We start from the raw sequence: 23725 nt of genomic DNA on the forward strand, positions 1-23725 counted from the left end.
TAATGAACTGGTCTCTTGCTTGATTGTGTCTTTGGGCCACAGCCTGCTTCACATGGTAAATTTTTCTAGCCCTGGGAGGAGCCGTGTGAATTTTGCTTCTGTGGTAATACTGCTCTCCCTTGTTGATTATAATCACAGGTTAGCTGCCCACATGATTAGAAGTCATTCATGGAAGGTGGTCACTAGAGTAATTGGAATGACATTTGGAATGTGGACCTGGAGAAAGATTTTGCCATCATGTAATAGATGTTTATGCCCATGCTGCCCTGTTTTGGTGTGAGGGACTTCTGCACACCTCCCAACTTGGGAAGAGCAATGCGGTACATTCCACCATGTTTGCTGGTGTGTGGAAAAAATGGTCTGCTGCTTTAGTATGTTCTTAGGGGGAAGCATCTTGTTGAGGACTGGAAGTGGCCCTGGTTCGTGAGTTATTAACCATGGGCCCTTTGTTTTTAAAATGGGGGATGATACTTGCCCTGTGTAACGTGCAAAGTTTGTGTGTGCAAGTGAGAAATATAGGTGAAACTATTTTGCAGAATCATTGCAAAGCTAGGATATACTTTTTATAGGGTTGGGAAATTTAACATTATTATGATCTCAGAGACTACGAAAGAGGTCCTTAAAAAAAAATATCACGAGACTGCTTTAGTTACTTATCTACAAACTTAGTTTGAAGGAGATTGCTGTCACTTTCACTGGCTAACATAGGAGGTAAAATTTTAATCATCTTTGGAAACAAATGATGGCAACTTATTAAGTATAAATAGAAGAAACAGGAAAATTATTCAGGATTGAACAATTGAGGTATAAATGTAATATTACCTATGATGCAGTGACAGATATCTGATTCTTTGGAAACTTAGACTACAGGCCATTGCTTTCACTGTTTATTACTATATTAAGAGGCAATCATGAGGCTTCATTTTAAGGGCTTCATTTTAAGTTAATTACCACTGCATAAAATTATGCTGAGGTATCCTTAAATACATATAGCATAATTGGACAATTAAATTGATTTTTCTATTATGTCCAAAAAGTTATTCTGCTATGGATTTTGTTATAACTAAAATAACCTGTGATTGAATCCAGCCAACACAGGGTGGTACTCTATGGTCTTAGGTGGGTGCTGGAAGCTACCAAACTGCCAGATCTAAGTGATTTGTTTCCTGGGGTCTTTTAAAAAGAGCTGAAGGTTGTCTGTCAGGCAGTGTCTGTTCCATATTTACGATAGTGATTTCTCTTGTGAAAACAAATGTACATCCATTTCAGAAGATGGGAAAGTCTGTGAAGATTAGAATTGGTTACATGGTATAGTCTCCTTCCTGTGCTTTCATTTTAAATATGTGAGTGAGGCATGCACCTTAATGCTAATTTACTGCATTTTTATGTACAGATTTTTAAAAATGTAAAGTTCTTTCATTTATTCATTTTAAGACATAATCACTTCAGTATTGATGGTTATGTTTCCTTTTCCTTTTCGGTATTTTTAATGTTTTATTCCTTCATCTTACTTGTCAGACTTTTCTGTAAAGATTTTCAAAGAGCCAGCTTCTGGCCTTTTGATCCTTCCACCACATGGTTTCTCAAATGTGTGTGTGTCATGATCACCTGGAAGGTTTGTTAAACACAGACTGGTAGGCCTCATGCCCTGAGGTTCTGATTCAGTAGGTCTGTGAGGGAGTCTGAGAATTGGCATTTCTACAAATTCCAGGTGATGCTGGGCAACAAGTCTTTGGCACAGGCTCTGAGAACCAGTGTAGAATCTTCATTTTCCATCCTTATCTTGCTTTTTTAAAAAAGTTCTCTTTGCGTTTAACTTTTTAAAAACTTTCCAGAAACTTTTTTTTAATTGGAAAATGCCAAAAACATAGGAGAAGGAATGTTATTATTAATACTTTTTAAAAATACCTTTCACAAAGCTTCAACAATTTTCAGTATTTACCAATCTTGTTTCATCTCTCCTATCCACTCATCTCCTTTGTCTTCTATCCCTCCCACCTTCTCTCTCTCTGTCTCACTCTCTGTATCTTTCTGTCTTTTTCATTGCTGGAACATTTAATAGCAAATTTTAGATGTCACATTTCATCCATAATTTTTTTTAATTATAAGGAATTTTAAAATAGAACCATGATACTGTCATTATATCACCCAAATGAATTCTAAGTCCTTAATATCATAAAATATCTAGTCCATGTTCAATTTTCCTTGATTATGGTTTTTTTTAAAAACATGTGGACCTCGTGTCTGGGAATTCATTCATATAATTTTGTAGTTGGTTATGTGGGATTTTGTAGACAATTATGTCACCAGGAAAGAACAGCTGGTTTCTCTGTTCCTATATAAAATACATCCTTCTTTTTTTCTGGTTGTATATACGTTGGTGAGGACCTCCAGAACAGTGCTGATTCATGTTGGTGATGAGCAGTCTTAATGAGAATGCTCTAATGTATCATTATTAAGCGTGATATTTATGTGCTGCTAAGAGCCGAGGGGCAATAGCGGGGTAAGGGGGTCACTTTGAAATTAGTTGTTCGCTTGAGGTTTTACAGACCACAGAAAAAAGGTGAACTCTGCTTTCAGTCCTGTGTGAAGGTTGATTTGTGTTGACAGATTGTCAGGGAAGAGATTTTTTCACCTCCCACCTCATGCCAGGGTCAAGACAGGGAAGTTTCAAGTCTCCTTGCCATTCCCTTCCTTCCTTGAGGCTAATTTAATGCTGGTTTGTACTGACCCTGGGGGTGTCTCCTTTGTGTTATCAGCTTTACGCAGTGGTCTTCTCCTGTTAGGCCTGTGTTGGCGGGGCCTAGGCCCTGCGTGGAAGTCAAAACATAGTCGGTGATCAGCTGAGTTCACCCTCAGAGCTCCTTGGATTCCTGTTGTTTTGCTGTTAGTCTCTGGTGGAGCCTTTATTTTCTCACTGACCAGTGGTGTGTTTAAAAGGTAACTTTTTTCCTTTAGCATTTTTCACTTTTATAAGAATTGTCCAGAGTACTTAGACCTTCATACTTCCAGAAGACGAGATGCACATAATGTTTCTGTAATCAGAAAAAAACAGAATCTGCTTCCATGGGGAGAACTGGAGGAATCTTGGAAGTTCAGCTTTTCCATTTGTTGTGAACGTATGGCTGAGGGTGTTGCCCATGACACTCTGCCGCCCTTGAATAGTGTTCTTCACGTGTTCTAAGAATTTTTTTTATAAAAGCAAGTTTGTCTACCTGGAGGAAATGTTCTTTCTGTTAATTGTAAAATTGTCTTTATTGCCTTGACTAGAAACCTAGTAAGCATCAATTTTTCCCCAGTCCCAGCAGCTCTGCCATTGACATGTAATTTTTTATTTTTTTATTGAAGTATAGTTGATTTACAATGTTGCATTAATTTGTGATTCAGTTATACACACACACACACATATATATATAGATATTCCTTTTTATATTCTTTTCCATTATGGTTTATCACAGAATATTGAATATAGTTCCCTGTGCTCTACAGTAGGACCTGTTGTCCATCCTTTCAATATGTAGTAGTTTGCATCTGCTAACCCCAGTCCATCCCTCCCCCTCCTCCCCTCTCCCTTGGCAACCATAAATCTGTTCTCTATGTCTATGAGTCTGTTTCTGTTTCATACACAGTTCATTTGTGTCATATTTTAGTTTCCACATGTAAGTGTTATGATATGGTATTTGCATTGACGTGTATTTTTGACTTATCTGTGTCTCTTCAAGTCTGTATTTCTCACTCTTAATTCTTTTTAAATTAAAAGATAAATAATCTTTTTAATTGTGTTAGGCTGCCTCAAATCCTTTCTGTAAAGAAATGGAGAATAAATGCAACATTTATTCCATGTGACATTATTTTCAGGCTTTTTCCCTTCTTCCCTTCCCACCCATTTCCCCATCATCATCCTCTTTACTTCTGTACCACAGTGACGTCAGAGCTTTCACCTTTGCCACAGTCCTCATGGTCATCACAATTAGACCTCTCACTGAATATTGACTACTTAACTAAACAAGCTGAGACACGTTCAGTGGGGTCCCCAGGCCCCCCAGGATGCTGAAGCCAGTTAACAGTGACATAAATAACACTCTTAAAACTTGACTCTCACAACAGAGCAATTCCTTCATTAAAAGTAATCAAGGCAACATAACATACCTTGAGATAGCTATGATCTCAATATAATAGATTGTAATTAGGAGAAAACCATGAAGACTGCTTGAACTTAAATAATGATATCAACTGCTCTTGTTATTATTTAGTCAGGTTTGGACTACATGTCAATTCTGCACTTCCCATCTCCATCATGGCTGTCCCCAAACAACTGCCCAGCGTACTGCCCTGCTGATACATGTGTCTGTAATTTTTGCTTCTCTGGTTTTTAGAATTGCTGAGGGTACCCCCTGCTGATTCGTGCTTGAAAACATAAATGTGGGGAGGGGCCTGGATCTCTTGACTTTTCTCAAACTGCATGAATTATTTAATGAAGATATTTACCTTCTGGTTTTTTTTTTTGTCCTTAATTTACTATGAAATGAGACATTCTGGGCACTTCTTATAGGGTTCTTGGTCTCATTTTACAGATGGGCAAACTGAGTCTTGGAGACGCTAAATAATCTGCTATGGGCATTTAACATGTACAGGACAGTTGAAATCTTAACCCAGGAGTACTTAACTCCAAGGCACATAAATATTCTAGCTGCAGTGTTATTTTATGCTTCTATTACATTAAAATTAAATATCATCAAGTTTAGTCTCTGTATTATCTTGTGTGTTTCATGAACTAACATCAGAAATTCATGGAATTTACGGACGATTTTTGAACTAATTTTGCCCAGGGTTCTGAACATGAATACAGAAAAGAACATGAAATATTCTGTCTCTTACAGCAGATGACATTTAACAATTTCATTGTTATTAATGCGGCATTTTCATTTCTTTATCCTTTTATCTTGGATAAAGTGTGTTCAGAGTGTTTTCATTTGATCCTCACTGTTTAGTGTGACAGGTGGAAGAGCAGGTGCATGATTCCTTCTGACCCTTTTGCGGCTGGCGTGGCCTTCAGGGAATGCGGTCAGAGAGAGAAGACAGTGCTTCCTAACGCTGGTTGCAGTTATTAAACTATATCTGTGTGTCAGATTTCAGGAATACTTTTTAAATCCAGTGTAATTCTTCATGCACTGTTATCCTTTCTGTGTCCTTTTTTGCCACTGTGAAGGATTCAGAACTACTTCCGTAACCAAGCTACAGAAGCGTGTAGCATTTCGTGATTACCTGCCCTAGGGAATATATTGGCAACAAATCCCTTTCCTTAGTTCTTAGCCATTTGTAATGAAATAATGAGAAAAATAGCTTGTTCTCAGCTAAGGCAACCACTCATATTAGCTCTGTACATTCTTAGAGATATTTCTCTTCTTTACAATTATTAACACATGTTAAATTCCTTTACCGGCATTATCTAGTGACCCATAGCTGTAGTTCTTTGATCAAAACATAGTTTTTCAGAAGAGATGGTGTATCAATCAGGTCTCATGTTGGATTTTCATAAAGTCCATACTTGTAAAACTTTTAAAGAAATTATGAAACTACTTGTACTTGTGCTTATTTTTTTAAACACTACAGAAATATTTGAGTAGTGCCTCAGAGGAGAATTGGTATTTTCCTGTATTTTATCTTCTAAGTTTTTGCAGCCAGTGGTCATTTCTTTTCTTATAGCTATAGAGCAGGGGTCCCCAATCCCTGGGCAGCTTACCGGTACCGGTCTGAGACCTGTTAGGAACCGGGCTGCACAGCAGGAGGTGAGCAAATCTTCATTTGCGGCTCCCCGTCGCTCCCCATCCCTCCGCATCCCTCCCCGTCACTCCCCGTCACTCCCCGTCACTCCCCGTCCCTCCCCATCCCACCCCGTCCCTCCCCGTCCCTCCCCCGTCCCTCCCCGTCCCTCCCCCGTCCCTCCCCGTCCCTCCCCCGTCCCTCCATGTCCCTCCATGTCCCTCCCCGTCCCTCCACATCCCTCCCTGTCCCTCCCCGTCCCTCCCCGTCGCTCCCTGTCCCTCCCCGTCACTCCCCGTCCCTCCCCATCCCTCCCCTCCCTCCCCATCCTTCCCCATCACTCCCATCCCTCCCCGTCCCTCCCCGTCCCTCCCCATCCCTCCCCGTCCCTCCGCGTCCCTCCCCGTCGCTCCCCGTCCCTCTGCGTTGCTCCCCGTCACTCCCCATCCCTCCCCACCCCTCTGCATCCCTCCCCATCCCTCCCCATCCCTCTGCATCCCTCCCCATCGCTCCCCATGGCTCGCATGACCGCCTGAACCGTCCCCCCCCGCACCCCGTCCGTGGAAAAATTGTCTTCCAGGAAACCAGTCCCTGGTGCCAAGAAGGTTGGGGACCACTGCAGTAGGTATATTTTACCACATCATCTCGTTTTTATTTATTTTCACGTACAAATTTGAAATAAAAGTTAAGAATAAGAGATAAACACATAACCAAATTAGTCCAGCTACTCTGAATTCCCATCAAGAGGTGGCAGTTATTATTTCAGTTGCTGTATAAATGGCTGAGTGACATATTCAGGAGTCACTACCCGTCTTCATAACTCCAGAAATAAGCGCTTCTGTTAAAATGAAATTTACGCGCATACCTGTTGTTTTTGGGAATATGTTCCGAGGTGTTGATGTTTTCAAAAATTGTGTCAAGTGAACAGACTCAGGATTCTACAGAGTTTGATCTTGTTAATGTCTTGGGTTTGGGTGAAATGCCTCTTGAGAACATGTGAGTCTATTGGAATAGGGTTTTTGAATTATATTCCATTACTGTCTATCATATACTACTCTGCTTATTTCCTTTATTGCAGGTATCACAACCTAGTCACTTTTTAAAAATGTATTTACTTGTTATATATTTTCTTTACTAGGTATAAACTCCAAAACAGATCTTTTATGTTTCTTTAACTGCTGAATCTCCATTGCTTGGGACAGTGTCTAGTTCACCTTGGTCCTCAATAAATATTTAGTCAGAGAGTGAATGGATATTGTACAGCTATTGGCTTTTATACGAAGAGTTATTACACTAATGAGTAAGGGTTTGGATGTAAATAGGATGTTGTGCTGTCCCTGCCCCCAAGATGTTTACATTGGAATTAAAATAAGGACAGAATTGTGACACACGGTGGTAAGGTCAGTATGAAGTCAGTTAACTATATTTTAATTGGATGAGGCGGTGGGGCTTTCCAGAGGAGGAAGTGGCAGTTTTGCTGGATGTATGGTTCCTCTTTATATGTATGAACATATAGACTTTAAAAATGTACCCTTCTTAACACTTCTTCTGGAGCCTGTCATCCTCAAATAGACTTACTTTGGGATTGAAATGAAAATAAAAAACAATAAAAATAACAAGAAGAGCTATGTTTTGAATACCTGCCATGTGCCAGGCATGGTTTCAGGAGTCTTTTTTTTTTTTGCGATACGTGGGCCTCTCACTGTTGTGGCCTCTCCCGTTGCGGAGCACAGGCTCCGGACGCGCAGGCTCAGCGGCCATGGTTCATGGACCCAGCCGCTCCGCAGCATGTGGGATCTTCCCGGACCCGGGCACGAACCCGTGTCCCCTGCATCGGCAGGCGGACTCTCAACCACTGCGCCACTGGGGAAGCCCAGGAGTCTTATAGTTATTAGTGGAACTTAATCTTTACAACATGCAGAAAAGACAGGATGGTTATTATCCTTATTTCACAAATAAAGGAAGGTATGGGAGGTGCCTGCCCTGCTCGCGGTCAGGATCTGCGGTTCTGTTCTTTCCCCTGTTCTTACTGCAGTTGCTTCACTCCAAGGCTCCGGGGGTGGGATCTGGTGGATTTCTGCAGGCTTGTCTTGTTCCTGAAGTGAACCATGGGTGGAAAGGACTGACCTTTTTCCAAACCCCTCTCAGCTGTCATAGTTATACACTCTGGGAAGAGTATTGGAGGCAGAACAGAGTTGACAAGCTCAGCTGGGATCTTCTGGGATGACCTAAAGGTCTGCTGAAACGGCCTTGGCTTTCTGGCTTGGCTTTGGGGCTTTTGATGCTTCTTTCTTGGCTAGAGGACCTGCCAGTTTGTAAATCCTCCGGTGCTACCTCTGGAATGCTTGTGTTCTTTCTGCCATGGCTCTCCCTCTTGTGAATATTTTGCTCAGTAGCAAACCCCTTTGACAACAGGCTGCTTCCTTAGCCTGGACTGTTCAGTGCACTTCTCTGATATGGGACACACAAGTCACCATCAACAACGGCCAATTGACATTCCACTGGCATTGCCCGACAGATGTTTACGTCTGTAAATTATGAACTGAGCTAATGAAAAGAACTGAGTAAATGAAAAGAAACAAGCGGTGGAAAAGTGGACACTTCTTAGGATCCATTTATTTCGTGGCACTGGGTCTTAAACCATCCCTTGAGTTGGGAGGAAAGCAAGAAGCAGCTCATGCCAGGTAGAGGGAACCACATGTGCATAGACACGTGTGATGGCCCAGTGCATATGGGGAACTTGCAGTAGTTGGACATACCTAGAGTTTTGAACATGACAGGATACTAAAGAGGGAGCCAGTGTAAGTTTCTTTCTTTTTTTTAATTAAAAAAATTTTTTTAAGTTGAAGTATAGTTGATTGACAATGTGTGGCAAATATTTCTTAATAAAAATGTTAAGTAACACGCAAAAGGAAGATAAGTATTTTTCCAGACAGAGTCGAGATCTTTTTATTCTGAGAACCACGTGACGTCTTTTCCCTCCCCTTGATTAATTTAATCGCCTTTCTCCCCCTCGCCCCCATCCTTCATCAGTTTGAGTACTGCATGTCAGTCTTTTCACCAATGATTTGATGGTTACTTACGTGTACTGTTTTGAGCTAAATATTACGAAATGGTTATAACTGACTGTGCTCTTCCCATCTGGAGATGTTTTAATGAGAAGCAAGTCAAATGCCTGTTGGGTTTTCACGTGAAAATGTAGACTGAAGGCCCATCTTGGTGTCTCATTAGGATTTTGATGATGTTAAGCCGCCTGCGTTGGCTTTAAAGAGCTTCCTTTTCTCTCCTGCACGCCTGCTAGCTCGGTGATGTGATGGTTGACATTGCAAGTAACATCATGTTGGCTGACGATCGTGTCCTGGGGCTGGCGCAGAGGGAAGCTAAAGCCTGCAGTAGGATCGTTCAGTGTCTACAGCGCATCGCCACGTACCGGCTAGCAAACGGAGCTCATGTTTATTCAACAGTAAGTGCAACGTTAGCCTAGAATTCTAAGGAAAAGGTTCATGTAAAGCAGCTCTAGCTCAAAAGAGATAAGTCTGTTCCCCATTATGGGGTATTTTGTTATTGCTGATTATTACAGAATTTCCTGTTCTTAGACATTTTAAGAGAGAATTTTGCCCTGAATAGTCTGTGTTCTTGGTAACTGGAAAGTGCTATCTTAATTTGTAATTTGAACGGTTAGCACTGTCTCATCCTCTGAAACTTGCTACAACACAAATAACAGCACTATAGGATTGCCCTCCTGTCACATACCCACTGTCCACCCTAGCTGGTATTCTGTTCCCGTCCCTGAAGGATGTTTTGAAACAGTGCTTGATTTCTTGCCCAGGTTTCAATTTCAAAAGGGAACAAGGATTCCAATCCCCAACCCTTCTGAACATATGGGCATTTTTCAGTCAATTTCACTCTTGGGATAATGAGTTATTTATATGTAATAGTCACTCCATTAAATAGTATTGTTTTATTTGTCCTAAATTTCTTGATGTACTGCTTCCTTTTTTTGTTCTAAAATGTGGTAAATATGACAAACGTAAATATAATAAATAATGCTTTATTCTTTTAGCAGTCATATTCTGATCTGGCCCATGATTTTCATTTTCTAACTATTTTAATGGATTCATCGAATGTTCTATACCTCCTCCTATGATTTTACACAATTCAAGATTGCTGTCTTTCCATTGATCAGTGGAACCTTTTTGATGAGACTGTGTTTTATTGGTCCTTTTGCTCAGTTAAGTTTAGGACTACTTTCCTGAATAATAAACAAAATGGAGGCTTAGCATGACTCCTATCTTTTTTTTTTTTTTTTTTTTTTGTGGTACGCAGGCCTCTCACTGCCGTGGCCTCTCCCGTCGCGGAGCACAGGCTCCGGACCCGCAGGCGCTCAGCGGCCATGGCTCCCAGGTCCAGCCGCTCTGCGGCATGTGGGATCCTCCCGGACCGGGGCACAAACCCGTGTCCCCGGCATCGGCAGGCGGACTCTCAACCACTGTGCCACCAGGGAAGCCCATGACTCCTATCTTGACAACATAGTTCAGGGTAGTTGCCCTCTCAGGCATATGATCTTACTTGAAATGAGCTTGCCAGTTTTAGGGCCACACTTGGTCCTCCAGGTCATTTAGATCCATTTTCAATCCTGTGCTTCAGCCTTGCTTATTACTCAGCACAGAGAACTTACTTCGTTCTTCTGAGAACCCAAGGATATAATAGGGGGCAGTATAGTGGGTATTTGCACACCATTTCAAAGTATAAAAAGATTTCTGAGAAACTATATATCTACTTATGATATGGCTTCAAGGCCATCTCAGAATGGCAGTTTTCTTTCTTTCAACTGAGGTTTCACATGTTTATCATGATTATATATGTCTTTGATTGACAAAAAAATTTCGAATATAATTTGCTAAATATAATTGAATTTAGTAAGATTTTTTGCAATGTGTCATCTGTGGGACAAAAGCTAATGCAAAGATTCCTTAGTCTTAAAAATTTAGGAAGCCACCAGTTATTTTCTACTGTGCATATGGTACTTGGAAAATTCTGCCTTCTTATATTTTAAAATTTTAATTTTCCCAATAGATTTTAGATGCCTCGCATGGAAGTCCTATGTTTAAAAAATTTTTTTAAAAGAGGACTTCGTCCACATATGGTACTTAGAATGATGCCTTCCCTCTATAGTAGGCATAGAATGAATCATCCTTGAAGGAGGGAGATGTCATCTTGTCCCTGAAATTTACAGCACATGCTGTCATCTTGATGGATGTGAAAGAGACCCGTCAGCCTGTCACTTCTCATGCCCTCTCTGTCGTGGTTCTCACAGAGGGAGTGGTGGCAGCAGTCCTCCGGACATGGGCTTGGTGGCTGTTTGTATCGGCAGGCCGTACATTTTGGTGGACCCTCGAGTTCAGTCTCACTCTTGCATTCCTTAAAATTGTTGGGGCCCGTGCCATCTTTTTTAGGTGATTTTCTGGCCTAATTTGCTTTTAAAATCTGTTCATTTCTGTCTGGCCTAGCACCTCCCTTCCTTTTCTGACGAAACAGCTTTGGAGCGACTCTGTATAAAGATTTTATTGGTGAAACTTAATGCTGAGAGTTGTTGTCCCCATGAAAGAAAAAAGTGAAGATGGCATGAAGTGTTGAATGAAGCGACTTTTAAGTGTATTATGATCGTTAAGGGTGTCTACTGATTTTTCTAGCATGGTGGGGTTTTTTGTTTTTGTTTTTTTTTTTTCAGTAAGCCACTTCCATCTTCAGCTCATAGTTTCCTGCAGTGTACTCTTCAAATTATTATAAACTGACCTCTCATTTGTATCTGATCTTCCATACTTTGGGACTTGCTCTTTTCCTCTGCATGGGTATCTTTCTATTTTAGGACATCCTTTTGTTTCCAGTGTCTTTTTTTCATTCTGCCAGTTATCTACTGTGTCTTTGTTTAGTAAGAATGTGAGCTTTCTCTTCTAGCTTATGTATAGTGTTTTGTGTTTGAAACTCTTTGAAAGTGCTTTTTTCCCATCTTATAAATCTTTTATAACTCCTGTTTGATTGACTTTTGAAGTATTCACCCAATATTGCTCTGGAGGCTTATGTCATCAAGGCTGCTGGCTTCACTGGGATGACATGTACCGTGTTCCAGAAAGTGGCAGCTACTGACCGGACAGGCTTTTCTGACTATGGGAGGCGGGATCCGGATGGAAACCTGGATAAACAGCTGAGCTTTAAGTGCAACGTTTCAAATACGTTTTCAAGTCTGGCTCTGAAGGTACGTTATATTCTGTCATCATTTAAGGCTCTACAGTTAGATTAGAATACAGTCGACCCTCCGTATACGTAGGTTCTGCATCTGCAGATTCGACCAACTGCAGATTGAAAATATTCAGTCAAAAACAAAAAATCCCAGAAAGTTCCAAACAGCAAAACTTAAATTTGCTGCATGCTGGCAACTATTTATGTAGGATTTACATTGTATTTTCAGTTATTTACATCGCATCTGCATTAGGTATTATAAGTAATTTAGAGATGATTTAAAGTAAGTATACTGGAAGGTATGCTTAGCTATATGCAGCTGTTATGGCATGTTAACGTGAGAGACTTGAGCGTCCATAGGTTTTGGTATCCGAGGGGGTCCTGGAGTCAGTCCTCTGTGGAAATGGAGGATGACTGTACTCAGAATGTTTTGCTTTGCAAAGATAACCATACTAAAAGTTATTTGGAGGGAGGGGACATTGGTATTGCCTTTGCTGTTGTTTTGAAAGAAACTTAGACCAAGAAGGGACACATCCTGATTTTCATGGGCCTAGGCATTTTTGCCCTCTGGACTCCTTTCTCCACACAAATATGTCAAAATTATATTTTACAACTGCAGTGGTAAAAAGATGAATATATTAATATTACGTATTAAGACATTTTGTTTGACTTTAAAGTTCATTTTTATGCTTCTGATTTTAAAGAAAAACGTTTTCGTAGACCTCCTAAAAGTATTGTGTGCCCTTGGCTCTGTGCCTCCTGGGCCTAATGGGAAAATCCAGGCCATTTAATCAGGCAAGCTGTAGATCAAGATTTTTAGCACAGAAGTGCAAGCGTGTGACATGTGTTCACAAATTGTGTGTTTCATTGCAGTACGCAAAGTTAAAAGCATTTTTATTGATTTTTAAAATTTGCGGTTCAGGCGTGTTTCATTAAACTGCATTGAAGCAAACGGTGAAAGTACAATTTCAACACCCTGGAGTCACGATTTTTTGTTGAACTTTGTGTGGCCACGTGGAACTATGTTTTTGGTAGTTTATAATTACACAGTGCTTTCTGTGTTTCTGATTTGTTCCTGAATTATGTCGCAAACAGTATTCCAGTCATTTTATGCCTGCAGAATAATCAATGAAATAGGTGTTAGATATCTTGGTACACTGTGGAGGCTCAAATATTGAATGAATGAATGAATGAAGAATTAATATATTTTGTCATATTTGACCCTGGTGACCTCCATAAGGAGAGCCAGTTTGCCTAATTTAATAATAGTCCAACTTCCCCCACTGCCCAAGACAATCTCAACTATGTCAGAATGTCTAATGATAACATATTTACTTGACACCATATATTCAGACGAAAATTGGCAAGATTTGTTGCTCTTGGCTGTATGAGAGTATTTGACGCACCGAGCGATGCTACTCCTTAATGCCTGCTCCTTTCCTTAGAGTATTTTTTATTGGTAAAAACATACCACGAAAGGCATCAAAACAGCATCACACACAAGCCCATGAGAAGTGTATGTCTTTTAGGAATATTTAAAATTGATGAACCCTTCTATCTTAGACGATCGTCTGAGAGAAATTAAAAATGATGAAACCCAACATTTCATCAAGTTTACAACCTATCCCTTTGGGTAAGGAGAGTTTCTACCTGCTGAAGTAGAAAGCTTTAAATGAATACTCTCAAATTTGTTAATTTCTTACTGTTCTATCATTTTAAGATCATCTTGGTGGCCAGAAACCAGGGACACATCACATTATTATTCATGCTTTATAGATGGACATGCTTAAACCTAGTGAAAACAGAACATATCCTTCATGACACAAAATTAGTTAAAAATTTTAATGTTGAGAGTACCAAATGCCTTAGCATTTTAACAGGAAACTTTTACATTGTAGACTGTACACTATGGCAATTTTTACTCTTTTTGCCTGTTTTTTTTTTTTTAATGCCTTGAATATACTAACTAGACACCTTGAACATCTCATAATTGCATTACCCTTGGATGGGAGAACATGCTAGCGTAAGAAGTTAAACCCATAAAAAGACAGTCCTTAGCAGTAGGAGCCTTCTGCATATTTCTTGAATCTCTATTGTCCTGTCTGTATTACCTTCACAGCCCAGATTGGACTTCCGTTTTGCATTGCCCACGCCATTGTGAGCTCCTATTTAGTCTCTGTGTCTCCAGGCTCTTCTTAAAAATTCATCCTTTTCATACAGATTGGTCTGCCTAAGGCAGTCTTCAGCCAACACGTACCAATCCAATACCAGTTAGTAAAATATTGACGTACTTCCTTACCCTTTAGCGAATAGCTGCTGCCCCAGTCCCCTGAGTCTCCTCAGCTGGCATCCTGGTCCTTCTTTCAGGAACACGACCCCGTCTGTCCACCCTTTAGCAACTGAAGGGCTGGTACCTACAGAGCAGAGGTCCTGTACGAGACTTCCCCTCTGAGGAAGCTGCTCAGATTGTTTATATTGTGAACGTTATCCCTGCATCGACCCGACGTGGAATTGGACCTTGCAGATCCCACGATAAATGGTGTCCCTTGGAGGCTTGGTGTCCCTCTGGAGGCTGGCTGTCAGTTAACTTCCTCATTTATCTGCCCTTGTCTAGTAGCAGAAAACTTCCCTTGTTGTCTCTTCCAAGTACTGGCCATTCTTAGGCCAGGCTCATGCTCAGTCTTCTACTAGAAACCCTGCTTCTCCTCTCCCCTCCCCAGCTCCTTGGTTTTATGATAACACACAGAAGAAATGTCAACTTCAAGAATCTTACCTAATACCATTTGGTCTGTCCTCATCTCTTCCATCCTCATCTTAATCTCTCTTCCTCGCTTTGCCCATAACACTCTGCTCATCTCTGGCATTGCATGTTACACACAGGAGCCAAATGGGTTTCTTACAACTCCTGGGTCGGACTGAGGGTTACTCGAGGTCAGAGCTAGTGCTTGATTCATTGATGAAATCCAGTGCCTGGTCTCAGTCATTCAGCCAGTTGGAGATTGAATTACCTGTCATCTGACCCTTACAGCACCTAATCTATTTTTTTTCCTAACCAAATGATTCCTTCCACTGTTGCTACCATAATTCAGATTTGTTAGCATCCAAAATATTACCTATTTTCGATTAACTGCTAAGAGCTTTTAGTAGCTGTTGGTGTTTTGAATTCAGCTGTTAATGTAGCCAGAAAGAATTCGTTCTTTAAAATTTTTCTTGACTGGAATTTAGAAATCACGTTTTCTTTATGCATCCCATATTTCTCTCATCCCATCTAGGGCTTTAAGCCCACCTGAAGTCCTTTTCATTTCCAAGCCAGTCGTATACATCGTCACAGTTCCTGCCTTCATATGTGCCCTTTTTCATGCCCTCAGTGTCCCCCCTGCTTGGGAAGATCCCTGCTACTGTCTTCTAAGACTCCATTCGGTTGGCAGCTTCCTTCTCTTCCTCAGACAGAATTCATCATTGCCTGTTAGCCCTATAGTGCTTTGTTCACTGTCTAGAATAATGAGAAGCTGGTATGCTGGTGAGTTGAGTTATAGTGAGAGGCCAGAGAGTATGGTTACCTAAATGTGTTCCTGTTCGGCTCCCCCACTTAAAAGCTATGCAAACTTGGGCAAGTATTTTAACCTCTCTGAATGTCAGTTCCTTTCTGTTCCATAGGGATCGTGAAGTGGTACTAAACTCAAAGGTTTATTGAGAGGGTTTAATGAGGCAAATATGTAGACATTTATAGCAGCGCCTGGCACAGGGTTAGCACTTAATAAATGTTAGCTCTTATGGTTTTATTATTGTTGTTGTTTTTTCCTTGCTAGATTTTTAATATTTGAGGGCAAGGACCATGGCTTATTTCATTGTATATCTCTAGATTCTGCACAGTGCCATGCATGGAGGAATGAAACATCCAATAAATGCCGTTGAACAAAAATTAACAGCCAAACTTAATTCGCAAAGAAAGTCAGTTAAAAAAAAATTCTAAAGGCAAACATAATCCCTGTTAATCTTCAGCAGTGAGATAATCAAAAGGTGGAATGAAGTTAATAATTAATTATACACAAGAAAATAATTAGGATGTATCATAACATCTATCTGTTTAAAATCTAGTGAGTCGATAGTCAAGGAGACATGAACAAATTACTGTTTTTAATCAGCTGGCTCTTTGACCCATTCTAATTTTATTGTTAGAATTCTAGAGACTTAAACAAAATTAGGATTTCAGAAAATTTTGATTTATTAATTATGTAGTGTCAGAAGTGCAGATTATTTCATAATGAATGATGTTAAAATCTAGTGAAAATATTTGAGTTAACATCTGTTATGATACTTATCATTTTCTTCTTAGTGTCATTCTAAATAAGAAAATATGCATGAATTCAGCAAATAAATTCATGATTAGAGCTCTATGATAACATTATTTCATGTGTGTATAGTTTGTCAATTTTTTAGTATTGAAGTTAAAACTAAAGCTGAGTTGTAAAAGTCAAAACAGGATGAGGTTTTAGATGATTGTTGGTAAGTCAATTACTTTAAGGCATTTTTCTCTCTCCCCAGCCTCCAGATAACGAACGACCTGCCACGCTGTGGCAGTACAGGCAGACCTCGGAGATATTGCAGGTTCGGTTCCAGATAACTGTAGTAAAGCAAATATTGTAATAAAGCGAGTCATACAAGTTTGTGGTTTCCCAGTGCATGTAAAAGTTATGTTTATACTATACTGTAGTCTATTAAGTGTGCAGTTGCATTATGCCTAAAATACAGTGTACAAACCTTAAATTAAAAAATACTTTATTGCTAAAAAATGCTAACTGTCTGACAACACAGGGTTGCCACAAACCTTCAGTTTGTTAAAAAAACAAAAAACAAAAAACCCACCTCCTGCCCCCCAAAATGCAGTTATCTGTGAAGTGCAATAAAACGAGGTATGCCTGAAATAATAATCAAAATACTACCCCCAGTTCCATAGCCTTTTGTGCTTGTCATGGTCATGATCTCCTTTGGTCCTCATAATCATTTGTTAGGAAGATCATTAGCTGCACGTGACAGATGCAACTCACAGGGTAGACAAAATTGTGCAGTGTTAAGCAGCTACACATGGTGAAGCTGGGATCCAAATTCTGGTTTCTTCTTTCAGATCCCATGTTCCTCTCCCTATGGGTGGCATATGGTCTTCAATAATAGATGTTAGACACCAAAAACATGTCTTTCCGAAAGTTTTTTTTTTTAATTGAAATATAGTTGATTTACAATGTTATGTTAATTTTTGCTGTACAGCAAAATGATTCAGTTATACCTGTGTATACATTCTTTTTTATATTCTTTTCCATTATGGTTTATTACAGGTTATTGAATGTAGTTCCTTGTGCTTTACAGTAGGACCTTGTTGTTTATCTATTCTATATATGACGGTTTGCTTCTGCTAACCCCAAACTCCCAGTCCATCCCTCCCCACTCTCCCTCCTCCTTGGCAACCACAAGTATGTTCTCTATGTTTGTTTCATAGATAAGTTCATTTGTGTCATATTTTAGATTCCACATATAAGTGATATCATATGGTATTTGTCTTTCTCTTTCTGACTTCCTGCTTGTGTGATAATCTCTAGTTCCATCCATACTGCTGCAAATGGCATTATTTCATTCTTTTTTATGACTGAGTGGTATTCCATCGTACATATGTACCACATCTTTATTCATTCATCTGTCGAAGAACATTTAGGTTGTTTCCATATCTTGGCTATTGTGAATAGTGCTGCTATGAATATGAACATAGGGGTGCAGGTTGTCTTTTTGAATTACAGTTTTGTCAGATACATACCCAGGAGTGGGATTGCTGGATCATATGGCAGCTCTATGTTTCGTTTTTTAAGAAACCTCCATACTGTTTTCCGTAGTGCCTGCACCAACTTACATTCCCACCAACAGTCTACGAGGGTTCCCCAGAGGTTTTTAGGAGAGATTTTTCTGATTTATTAGCTATAATTTGTATGTTTTATATCTATTTCCATTGCTGTAATCCATATGTTCAAAAATGAATATATGGTTAAATGAAATTATTACCTTTGTGTTCTTGTCTTAAGGCTAACTGGCAAAAAGTATAGTCACAGTAAATGTGACAGATGTGTTCCTTAGTGATTTTTTTCATTACATTTACAACCTTTCTGGAATAAATGATCAGTACATCTTTTAAGGAGATTAAATATGCAGGTGTTACTTTTTTACTATAAAAATTAAATATTATTGATATAGGTGAAGTTTGCTTTTCCAGCACCCCAGGCCACCCCAGGGGACCTATAATTATTATTTAGTAATATCCTTTATTGGACTTTGAAAGATGTTTTAGAAATCTAAGTGTCTAACAGCCTTGAATTTTTAGCTCTCATCTCTCAGGAATCTCAGTACACCTGAGGTTTTTCATTTATTGTTGTCGGGATGGTTTTACAAGTTTGAATTTGTGTAGAAAAAAGCTTATACTTCTAGAAAGTATAGTTGTCATTTCCTTTTTCAGCTCTTTTAGAAAGTAAAGTATGACCTCTTTTTTTTAATTAATTTGATTTATTATAAAACTTTTCCAGAGAGCTACACTTTGTTTTCAAGTTATTTTGTGTTCACAACAGAATTATTTTATGAATTTTAAAGTACTTAAGCTTAATAAATGTCTGGTATGTAACAGTTCCTCAGGATTTTGACCTTCTAATTAAATCAGTCTACTGATGTTTTTCCTTTTTTACATGCATCCTTATATACTTAGGAGAAATTTATATACTTGATAGAAATATACTATATTAGTGAATGAATTTATAATAAACTTTGTTTTCCTATCAAGTTATATTTGTGAGAATAGTAGAAACCTTTTCATATGTTTTCTTAGGTGAAATATTTCTACTGAATATTTTCTTGGCATCCTCAACTTAAAAGTAATATTCAACTGTCAATATTCAAACTTCTGAAATACTTTTTTCCAACAGATATTTATGATTATTTGCTGTGTTACAACATTGTCCTAAGCACGGCAGTTAAAAACTAAATCTGAAGTCAATCATTTGCTTCAGTAGAACCTTTTAAAAAAATGCCACACAGACTTTCATTAATTTCATAAACAATGGGCTATTTTATCAAATACTAGTGCCAGGAACTATTATTAACATAGGCTATCCAAAAATAAATGAGATTATCTGCATTCAAAAGTTCTCTTACTCTAGTTAAGAGGAGCAGACAGTGAGATCCACAGTGCTACTTTTAAGTATTAGTTATCATGGAGCTGTGTACAGAATGCTGCATGAGTCTAGAGGAGGGAGCACCTACCTGTAAAAGCAGTATCTGGACGAGTCGTGTAATTAGTCATCCCCCCCAACCAAAAGCCCTATTTATAGAACTTTGCAGCGTCCTTCTCTTGGCTGCCAGCCTTTCTTGTCCCGATCCTCTGTCCTTTGCATTGCCAGCAGAATTAACTTACTGAAAATCAAATCTGACCAGTGTGAGCTTACCAAATAAAAGAACCATGGAGCATTTCAGCCGGAGATGCTGACACGTGCACAGTGGCATTTAAAAAGAAGGAGATTTCAAAAAGTGATAAACTCAGTGTGGCCCAGTCTTGTGGTGTAGGGAGAGTTAGGGGATGAATTTGGGACAAGGAAATTAGCCAAATTATATGGCATACTTAGGATTTTTTGGCCTTAGTTTCTAAACATTTGGGAACCAAGGTGTTATTTGAACTGAAATAACAACAGATTTGTTGAAGAGGAAATTCTGTTGGCATCGTGTATGTTGGATTGGAGAGAGAAGTGAGTGCCAAGAAAGTGGCTTTGTGATGTCTTTAAAATAAGGATGTTTTTAGATAATTATTTGCCTCCCTGGTGTACAGATTCATTTTTTATGAAATGCTGAATAATTTATAATTTTAAAATCCCTAATAAAGAAATCTGAAGAACACTCAGTGCACAGCCAGAATTTTCACTTGTTCCTCTTTGTTACTGTGTTTTCCTAAACGTGATGTGTTTCTTAGTCTTCTGCTAAAATAAGTTTGCTGAATCTAAACTTCTATTATGTTTGTGTATAGTTTCTTTCTTCTGTCGTTTGACAGTTGGAATCCATCATAAATCACCTTAAAGTTTCAGAAGCCCAAATTAATTATACTCACATTTGTGATATGCTCCCTTTGTGCTCATTTACCATACTTTGTCACTGTAAAATTCATGTGAAGAGTGGTCACTGGGATCCCTGTTCTGTTTAATGCTATCTACTTCAGCAATGTACGTTATTGGGAAAATTCACTTTATAGCTTGAAATAATCCCTTGTTCACTACTTTAGCGCTCTGAAATAGAGTTTGCTTTTCTCTTCATTTTCTCCTTCTTTTGTTCTATGCTATTATATGATGTTTACTTAACAGATAAATTGTTCTATTAAATTTCACATACCTACCTTTAAAAACTATATTCAGCATATAACTAGACAACATTCATAACTATCTAAAATACTCCTGGTTTTTACCTACTAATATGACAACTCTTCTTTGTTTCTGTTTTTTTTTTTTTTAATATATTTTCAGAATACTATTGTAGAGGCTTCTATTCAGCTTCCTCCTTCCCTTTTCTCACCAAAGCAAAAAAGAGAAGTCAGACCAAGTGATGACTCTCTCTATAAGCTTCAACTCATCGCATTCCGCAATGGAAAGCTTTTTCCAGCCACCGGGAATTCGACGAATTTGGCCGATGATGGAAAACGGCGTACAGTGGTTACCCCAGTGATTCTCACCAAAATAGGTTTGTCTGTGGCATATGTCATCCTGTAGTCACTGGACAATACGACTTTATCATGCCCTGTCCCTAAAGATGCTTATTTTTGTTCCTTCTCGTTTTAATGAGTCACTAGTGAAGAAAAGGTATTTGCAGAGTTCCCATTCGTGGATAAGTTGACATTTAATTGTTTATGAAGTTTGTTTCAGAAATATTTTTATTTCCCATATCCTCCAGATGGTGTGAACATCGATACCCACCACATCCCTGTTAATGTGACACTGCGTCGAATTGCGCACGGAGCAGATCCTGTGGCCGCCCAGTGGGATTTTGATTTGCTGAACGGACAAGGAGGCTGGACGTCAGATGGGTGCCGTATACTCTGCTCAGATGAAAATATCACCACCATTCAGTGCTACTCCCTTAGTAACTATGCGGTTTTAATGGTACGGCAGTCATTAACGTTATGCATAAACACTTAAGTATTCTCATTTTTCCCTATGCGTAGTTAAGCTCAAATGAAGATTGTTTTTTTAAAACTTTTGACATAATTGCTCTCTTTAAGTAAGAGGCGACTTTTGCTGTAATTCTGAGTTTAAAGGGAAATTGAGTTACTACGAAGTGAAATGTATGGGATTGAATTTGGCATAGGAATTTTCAGTAACATTTGTAAGCAAATCCATTCAACTAGACCTTGACCTTAAAATTTGGAAACATCTTGGGTGTATGCAGTCCAACTCTCAACCCAGAAAGCGTGACTCGTTTTGCCCAAAGATGCACAGTGAACAGTGAGACGTTTTCCTTCTTTGCCATCTAGTGCCTTATCCCACTACACATCATAATTTTTAGACTCCTTTTGAATTTAGAGTAATGGTGATAATTTCAGTTTAGTTGCTGCAAGTGACAGTATTGACCCAAATATCTTCAGTGTTAATGTCTTGTGTTATTTACCATTTTACATGTCTATTAATCTTTGGTAGAATAACCAGTTATTAATGTATAGGAACAGATCTTTTTATTAATGAGTCATTTAAGTGAATCTGATTCCTGAGTTGATAATTATGAAATTAGCCATGCTAGTTTTTATTTCATATTGTGGTTATTATAAGATACTAACATCCTGGAGTATGTATACATGCATTCAGAGCATAAGGAATTACTGATGACTGTGAAGGACATTTCCCAGCAATGGCTTGAGGCTAGCCTGGGAGTGAGGACGCCTGCATTCTGATTTCTGCCTCCAGCTCATCTAGACAGTATTTTATCAAAGCACCAAATAATCTTGAAACGTCATATATTTTACTTTAGGTGAAGTATTATTTTCTTAAAAAGACAAAAGAGCGTCTACCACTGGAAATGATCTTGAAGCAAGCTTGAATTAGAGTAGATTTTCCTCAATTCTGTGTTTCAGTTTTCTCTTTGCTCCTCAACTTAGGATACATTACCTAGTGTCCCAAACAGGCAGAGGAGTAAGTAGATTATCTGGCAGGGCAGAAGGATTAATGTGTGTGTTACTCAGCCCAGCTGACAGTGGGTAAAGTCTACACTAGCAAAGACTCAGCTGTGTTTGTATCAGTCATCTGTCCTTTTGGGCTTAAAGTTAGTGTTGATAGTTTAGGACTCTCTTCACAAATAGATGTTTGATTTCTGTAAGTCTGAGTCTGGTTTCTGTAAGTTCACATTCTATTGTTTTGTAGTCACCTTTCAAAGAAAGCTTGAAGTAGTAATTAAAATACGAAGCATTTTCTCTTTCACTTTGAAAGTGTTTTCTCATTCAGGTTTTGATTATAAAGTAACATGAAACTGAGAAGTACTGAAGGAGAAGAGAGATGCAGCAGCATCTGAAGTTTTTTTAGTAGTTAACTAGAAAAAGTTGGGCAAGAGAAATGAAACGCAGACACACACAAAAGGCATTTTATAAACTTCATTGTTAAAGACATGACACTGTACCATGTGAAACTTTTATTTTTATTTAATTTAATACCAGTTTAAAACATCTATTTTTGAACTTCCTAGCTGTTCACAATTTAAATTAGTATAATCCTTTTCTTGAAGGAATAAGCCAGTCTTTTATCTTTCATACTTTTAATCTTTTAAAAAATGTGATGCACAATTCTTTAAAACTAAGAAATAGCACCAAGATTTTTTTCTATTTTCAAAGAATATCCTTTCGCTTTTCTTAAATATAGCTATGCCACCTAGAGGCAGCAAGGTGAGATGTATCTGAAATTGTTGACAAAATTGTAATAAAGTTAGTATATGGGATTTTTGGAGTTGCTAATGAAACATGAAGGCAAAGTTAATGAAATCATACATACTCTTAAATAAGTCATGCCTAAGATAGAAGAAATAGCTTTAAAAAATTAGAAGTCAACATCTGTTTTTCCTTGCCTGACACTATGAACAATAGGTAAAATGCTATTTTTCTTGAAAACTGCCTTAATATTGGGTTTTATATAGCACGTCTAAATTCCTATTTTGGCAGCTAGCCCATAAAACTTTTCCTGCTCTGGTTTTAAATAATTTTGTATTTAAAAAATGATACAAAAGAATGTATTTGTTTGTAAATCTCGAAGAGATACCATAGTTTGGTTCAGTAGACATCCTGCGATAGCCATTTATATCCCAAGTTCTCAAGGAAAAAAGTTAAGCAGAAACTGGGTTTGTTTGAATGATACGATTGGAAATAGCCAATTGAGCAGGAAACTTTCTAGGAGCTGGGGTCAGTAGGGAACAAACTGAATGAGTAGGGCCAAACTATTTATGATAGTACTTACTACTTAATTGGTAATGGTAGTGAAGATAAAATAATCACTATACCTTGATTCCCCTTTTGTTATTGTATTCACCTAGAAATACATGAAACCAGAGCGCACTCGTTTGTTTTTACACGTCTAGTTTTTAAACTTCGTTTATATAAAACTTGCTGAATGAAAGTGAACTTTGGTTTCATTTACTCTATAATTGAATGTGAATGCTAGCAATGTTTTTGTTTATA

General features: G+C 38.6%; 1 protein-coding gene across 6 annotated transcripts in view; it reads left to right on the forward strand.

Moving 5' to 3' along the window:
• ADGRA3 (adhesion G protein-coupled receptor A3) overlaps positions 1–23725 on the forward strand; it is a 118748-nt gene that overhangs the window by 73792 nt on the left and 21231 nt on the right. For 3 of the 6 annotated variants that reach the window (XM_060148419.1, XM_060148423.1, XM_060148425.1), the window contains 5 exons: positions 9065–9226; positions 11816–12019; positions 16549–16611; positions 20541–20754; positions 20965–21173. In XM_060148419.1, coding sequence (XP_060004402.1) covers positions 9065–9226; positions 11816–12019; positions 16549–16611; positions 20541–20754; positions 20965–21173 — 852 coding nt within the window. The remainder of the gene's footprint in view (positions 1–9064; positions 9227–11815; positions 12020–16548; positions 16612–20540; positions 20755–20964; positions 21174–23725) is intronic. The other 3 variants (XM_060148421.1, XM_060148422.1, XM_060148424.1) reach the window with 3 other exon arrangements.

The sequence above is a fragment of the Lagenorhynchus albirostris genome, chromosome 4 (genome assembly GCF_949774975.1).
Source record: "Lagenorhynchus albirostris chromosome 4, mLagAlb1.1, whole genome shotgun sequence".
NCBI classification, from domain to species: Eukaryota; Metazoa; Chordata; class Mammalia; order Artiodactyla; family Delphinidae; genus Lagenorhynchus; species Lagenorhynchus albirostris.